A 5,827-nucleotide genomic window follows, 5' to 3' on the forward strand; every position below is an offset into this window, starting at 1 on the left:
TAAAGAAACCATGTTTGGCTTCGAATTGCATTGTCCAGACAGCCGTTAGAGGGCCAAAATACCTTAACATCTGAGGGTAGTGTTCAAGATAGTGGTGTTTTGCTAGAAGTCTCACATCAGGGAACAGCTCTAAGTACCTCTGTCTGTGTTCAACTATTTTACTTTCAAGGTATGAGATGGATTCATCATTAGGCACAGGAGCAGCTACAAGCTCAACAGTATCTTTTAAATCCATCAATACAAGCCATGCTTGTTCATATTCTGGCACATAATGACCTATCAGATTCAGAAATGGGAGCAACCTTGGCAAGCTCAATTTTCATGGGCATTGCCTCCAATAGTCTTCCAAACTCTTTAGTACAACATGTAGCTTATTTGTTTGTCTGGCCATTTATAGGGGAATAACAATATAGCTTTATTTAGGTCATCAAGTGTAAAAAAATTCAGAATCAAATTTCAAAATCAATAATGCCAAGCAGTAAGCCAGCTCAACCGGCAGAACACCCTCAAATATGTTGTGAGCAACATCAGGGGGAAAACCAGAGACAACATGAAAATGAGTCAGATTTTTGGTAAAAACACACTATTGTTTAACTCCAAAACACTGTGTGCTGTTTTGTGCTGTGCACATAAGCTATTTTAACATGGTCAGCATGGACCTCTTTAGTTCTTGGGTAAATAAAACAGATGCAACACAGTGAGACTTAATAGCACAACTTTTTGCTGTGCAAAACTGACATTCGTATCACCAAAAAACTCTCAGTAAAGCCAGCAATACTGTGCGCTCCTCAGTTCTCTTACGAGAGTACTCTCGTGTTGCGTAAGCTAGCTTACGCTACGGGAAAAACCCTTTTCTCGAGAATACTGAAGCCAAAAATTATCCTTAATTTTGCATTAGTTTAAAACGCATTGCTGCATAAGCAGACCTAGGCAGAGCGACTCGCGCGCCTATTGGTTGCTCAGCAGCAACTGCTGCAACCTATCCAGGGCCTGCTCGTGACGAAGCACCAATGAGGGCCCGGTCGAGGAACCGGTAGCCGCGCACCTCTGCCCGCCTTCTCACCGAGAGGCACTTGTGGTTGACACTGTCCGACATGAAGGAGTCCGACAGAGCCACTTTCCTCGACGCGCCCGTGGCGCCATCCGGTCTCTTCGGCCCGGCTGTCAAGGGGTTTTCGGAGCGGTACTCCGAGGTACAGAAAACCTCCCAGGCTATGCGGCATTTCTTGCCGAAGCGCTCCAGTTCCGCTATGGGCCGCTCTAAGCAGCCGTCCAATCGGAAATCAGCGCCACAGCCTCCCCCGCCGTCAGCCTCACAGCGCCGTCAGCCGAGGGACTCCCAGCAGCGCTCACGCTCTTCCAGCCGCCACAGACCGCCTCCCCCTCTGGGACCCGGTCCAAGATTGTGCTGAAGGCAGAGCCCTCAAAGTCTTCCTGACCGTGCTAGGAAGACGAAGATGGTCGAGTCCCGCTGCGGCCGGACCGCCATCGAAATCAGCGCGCCTCGCTCTCACAGTTCCCTCAGCAGAGGTGACTGGAGATGTGTATTTCACAGTCAACGAGCCCGTTACACAACACGCTCGTCTGTACCCAAAGTCAGTTTTTACGGCGCCCAAATATATCACAGAAAGAGCATTCTGTCTGTTTATCCGGCTCACGCCAATGGTGTTATAAATGCAGGTCATGTGCCCACTCCACAGTGTTCGCGCCTACATACAAACACGGCCGGTTCAGTGATTCACACTCATTCACGGCCCATATCCATAAACTCGGCTCACGCCGTGTGTGTTTCGGATGTGGAAGAGGTGCCCGCTGTACAGCGCTCATCCCTTCACACAAACACGGGCTGTTCTGTGATAAGCACTCATTCAGAGCCCCCGTCAATAAACACAAAACGTGTCCCGTGTGTAAATCACCCTCTACCAGACACGAGCTGTGTTATGTGTGTGCGAAGCGCGCGCGCCTCCATGAGCGCGCGCTCTCTCTCAGGCGCTGTGAGATATGTGCCACACACACACACAGCGACAACAGCCCGCGCGTTATTCTCCCTCTAGCCTTTCACATAAAGGCATGGAGGGAGCTGCCGGGCGTGTCAGAATGGGTACTGAACACGGTAGAACGAGGCTATTCACTACAGTTCGCTCGCAGACCCCCTCGCTTCCGAGCCAGGGTCGAAACCATGGTGAACAGCGAAGTAGCACACCTACTTTGCTTGGATCTGGGCATGACTTCGAGATGAAAAGTAATCTCGACAGACGCATCCAACTCAGGTTGGGGCACCCTCTACGAGGGCAGACCAGTGTTTGGTCTGTGGGCAGCCTCAGAAAGGCGCCTACACATAAACTGTCTGGAGATGAAAGCGGTCGAAAATGCCTTGAGATACTTTCTCCCCCTCCTCAAAGGCCACAACATTTTGGTCCGCACGGACAACATGTCAGTGGTATCATACATCAACCGCCAGGGCGGTCTCAGGTCACGGAGCCTTCACAAGGTTGTCCTGCATCCTCAATAAACAAGCTACAGTTAGTCCAAAATGCCGCCGCTAGAGTTCTTACGAGATCAAGAAAATATGATCATATAACACCGATTTTATCATCACTGCATTGGTTACCTATAAAGTTCCGTATTAATTACAAGGTATTGCTACTGACTTATAAAGCCCTAAACGGCTTAGCTCCAGTCTATTTAACGGATCTTCTATCGCCCTATAATCCATCGCGCTCTTTAAGATCACTAAATTCAAGGCTTTTGGTCATACCTAGGATATCCAGAACCACCAAAGGAGGGAGAGCATTTTCACATTTGGCTCCAAAACTCTGGAATAGTCTTCCTGATACTGTTCGTTGCTCAGACTCGCTCTCCCAGTTTAAAACTAGATTAAAGTCGCATCTCTTCAGCCAGGCATTCATATAATCCTACAGTTCAAACTACAATCCGGCCTCTAGCTCATAAACGGCAGAGGAGAACTGGCCCCCGACTGAGCCTGGGTTCTCCCAAGGTTTTTTTTTCTGCATTAGGTCACCTGATGGAGTTTTAGGACACCATTAGGTCACTTGATGGAGTTTTTCGGTTCCTTGCCACTGTTGCCTTTGGCTTGCTCAGTTGGGGATATTATGGGGATATTTAATTTAATTTTATCAATCAATAAATTCCTCTTGAAACAAACTTTGTTGTATTATTTTTATTTAATACTGTGAAGCTGCTTTGATACAATCTGTATTGTGAAAAGCGCTATACAAATAAACTTGACTTGACTTGACTTGACAAGCTGGCGGAACGCCTCCTCTTGTGGGCCCATCACAACCTGCGCTCACTGAGAGCATCGCGTGTCCCGGGCTGCCAAAATGTGGGACCAGACATGCTGTCCAGGGACAACGTTCCCCCCGGGGAATGGTCCCTGCACCCTCAGATAGCCCAGTTACTATGGGACATCTTCGGCAGAGCGGATGTCGACCTCTTTGCGTCGACGGAGAACGCGCACTGCCCAGTATTCTTCACGAAACAGAGAGATGCGCTGGCCCACGACTGGCCCAGCCGTCCGCTCTATGCGTTTCCCCCGATCGCGATGTTACCACAGGTAATCAAGCGCATCAGGGAGAGCAAATGCTCTGTGCTCCTCGTTGCGCCGCTCTGGAGGAATCAAGTGTGGTTCTCAGAGCTGATGCAACTGACGAGCACGACCCCGTGGCCGATTCCGGTGAGGAAAGATCTCCTCTCCCAGGCCAGGGGCGCGATCTGGCACCCGCGCCCCGACTTATGGGCCCTACATGCATGGGCCATCAACGGGTACCCGCTGACCTCCCAGCGGCAGTGTTGAACACAATTACTCAGGCTAGAGCACCCTCTACGAGAAGGCTCTACGCCTCTAAATGGTCAGTGTTTTCCGGCTGGTGCTCAGCCCGAAACTTAGACCCACAGCGCTGTAGCGTTACAGAGGTTCTCTCCTTTCTGCAAGAGCTTTTGGACGAGGGCAGGTCCCCCTCCACGCTCAAAGTGTATGTGGCGGCCATTGCTGCATTTACAAAACCCTTGCATGGCCGGTCACAGGGTAGAGACGACTTCATTGTTAGGTTCCTAAGAGGAGCTAGAAGGTTAAATCCTCCTCAGCCCCCTCTGGTTCCAGCCTGGGACCTCTCCATGGTCCTGGATGCCATGAAGGGCGAACCCTTCGAACCCCTTCAGTCCGTGGATTTGCGGTATCTTTCCCTGAAGACCGCTTTTCTCATGGCTCTCGCTTCAGTTAAGCGAGTGGGTGACCTTCACGCGCTCTCTGTGAGTGCTTCGTGCTTGGAGTTTGGGCCTAATGACTCTAAAGTCATCCTTAAACAGAGGCACGGTTATGTCCCCAAAGTGCTTTCCACTCCGTTCAGATCACAGATCATTTCACTGTCAGCTCTTCCGAGATCTGAGGGTGAGGACGATGTGAATTTTCTCTGCCCTGTCAGGGCGCTGAGAATATATGTCGAACGGTCTGATGCTTTCAGGCAGTCAGAGCAGCTCTTCGTTTCGTTTGGTGGCCGCGCTAAGGGCTTAGCCACATCGAAACAGAGCCTGTCCAGATGGATAGTTGACGCTATCGCTATGGCTTATAGGTCTAAGAACCTTCATTGCCCTCTGGGCGTCAGAGCGCACTCCACCAGAGGCATGGCCTCGTCATGGGCGTGGTCTCGCGGAGTCTCTCTCCATGATATTTGTATGTCGGCGGGCTGGGCCTCTCCGTCTACATTTATCAGGTTTTATAACCTGGAGGTGCCTGCCCTACAGGCTAAACTGTTGTCAGTCTAACATACTAGCTCTGTTCGCTCTCGCTGCAGATCGACACAGACTGTGTGTGGTTTGTGTTATACACAGGCTCCAGATCGACAGACCAGGTCTTCCTGTCTGTGATCGATTTTCACCTGTCCTCCGGGTTCAGGTGGCTGACAGGCAGTGTTATCATTCTTAGTTCAGCCCACGGATGTACCTGGCTGTTCTACTGTATTAAGCACCCATTCCCACACTCTGGAATGGTTATCACTCCCTGGGCCCACCCCTCGTCGGCCCAGAGATTACCACTTACGTTTGTCCCCGGGCACATGCCCTTGGGAACGTGCATGTGGACCTTCTCTAGCACGCACGGCGTTTTACATTGGGTTCCCGTAGCGTAAGCTAGCTTACGCAACACGAGAGTACTCTCGTAAGAGAACGCTCTCGGTTACTAACGTAACCTCGGTTCTCTCTAGATGAGGGAACGAGTGTTGCGTAACCCTGCCGTGCTTGTACTACTTCTGGTTCGCTTCAGATTGAAAAACCAGAGAACAACCTCACGGGCCTGCTTTTATAGCCTGTAGCCACGCCCATTCTGGCGGGACGTGACGCGCACGGGCGCCCGCGCCCTCATTGGTGCTTCGTCACGAGCAGGCCCTGGATAGGTTGCAGCAGTTGCTGCTGAGCAACCAATAGGCGCGTGAGTCGCTCTGCCTAGGTCTGCTTATGCAGCAATGCGTTTTAAACTAATGCAAAATTAAGGATAATTTTTGGCTTCAGTATTCTCGAGAAAAGGGTTTTTCCCGTAGCGTAAGCTAGCTTACGCAACACTCGTTCCCTCATCTAGAGAGAACCGAGGTTACGTTAGTAACCGAGAGCGTTATCGGCCACAACACTATGCATTGTACCTTTAAGAGATGCACCTAATAAAGGGACATAAACACCAGAGTTTGTCCTCCAGAGTTTTAAGATCTTTCAGAAGAGGTAACCATATGTTTTTACATCATCAATTTTGCAAAGCACGGCAAGATAAATAGATGATAAAGATGAGTGAGATCCTGGTGGAAGGTTTGCTAATATC

The 5,827-nt window shown here is 50.2% G+C and overlaps 1 protein-coding gene across 1 annotated transcript; it reads left to right on the forward strand.

The window, feature by feature from the left end:
- Window positions 1-1,663: 1,663 nt before the first annotated feature.
- On the forward strand, window positions 1,664-5,625 carry LOC309489209 (uncharacterized protein). Its single transcript, XM_082157845.1, has 2 exons — window positions 1,664-2,491; window positions 3,269-5,625. The coding sequence occupies exons 1-2, from the start codon at window positions 2,002-2,004 to the stop codon at window positions 4,783-4,785; spliced, it is 2,007 nt and encodes a 668-aa protein (XP_082013971.1). The 5' UTR covers window positions 1,664-2,001; the 3' UTR covers window positions 4,786-5,625.
- Window positions 5,626-5,827: the final 202 nt, after the last annotated feature.

The sequence above is a fragment of the Leuciscus leuciscus genome (assembly GCF_965113295.1).
Source record: "Leuciscus leuciscus genome assembly, chromosome: 24".
NCBI lineage: Eukaryota > Metazoa > Chordata > Actinopteri > Cypriniformes > Leuciscidae > Leuciscus > Leuciscus leuciscus.

Bases quoted from the DNA above. Each gene is read 5' to 3' on its own strand.
- LOC309489209 (XM_082157845.1), top strand. From the start codon at position 2,002: ATGTGCCACACACACACACAGCGACAACAGCCCGCGCGTTATTCTCCC. The intron at 2,492-3,268 runs GTTGTCCTGCAT...TGACTTGACAAG, and splicing joins GGTCACGGAGCCTTCACAAG to CTGGCGGAACGCCTCCTCTT.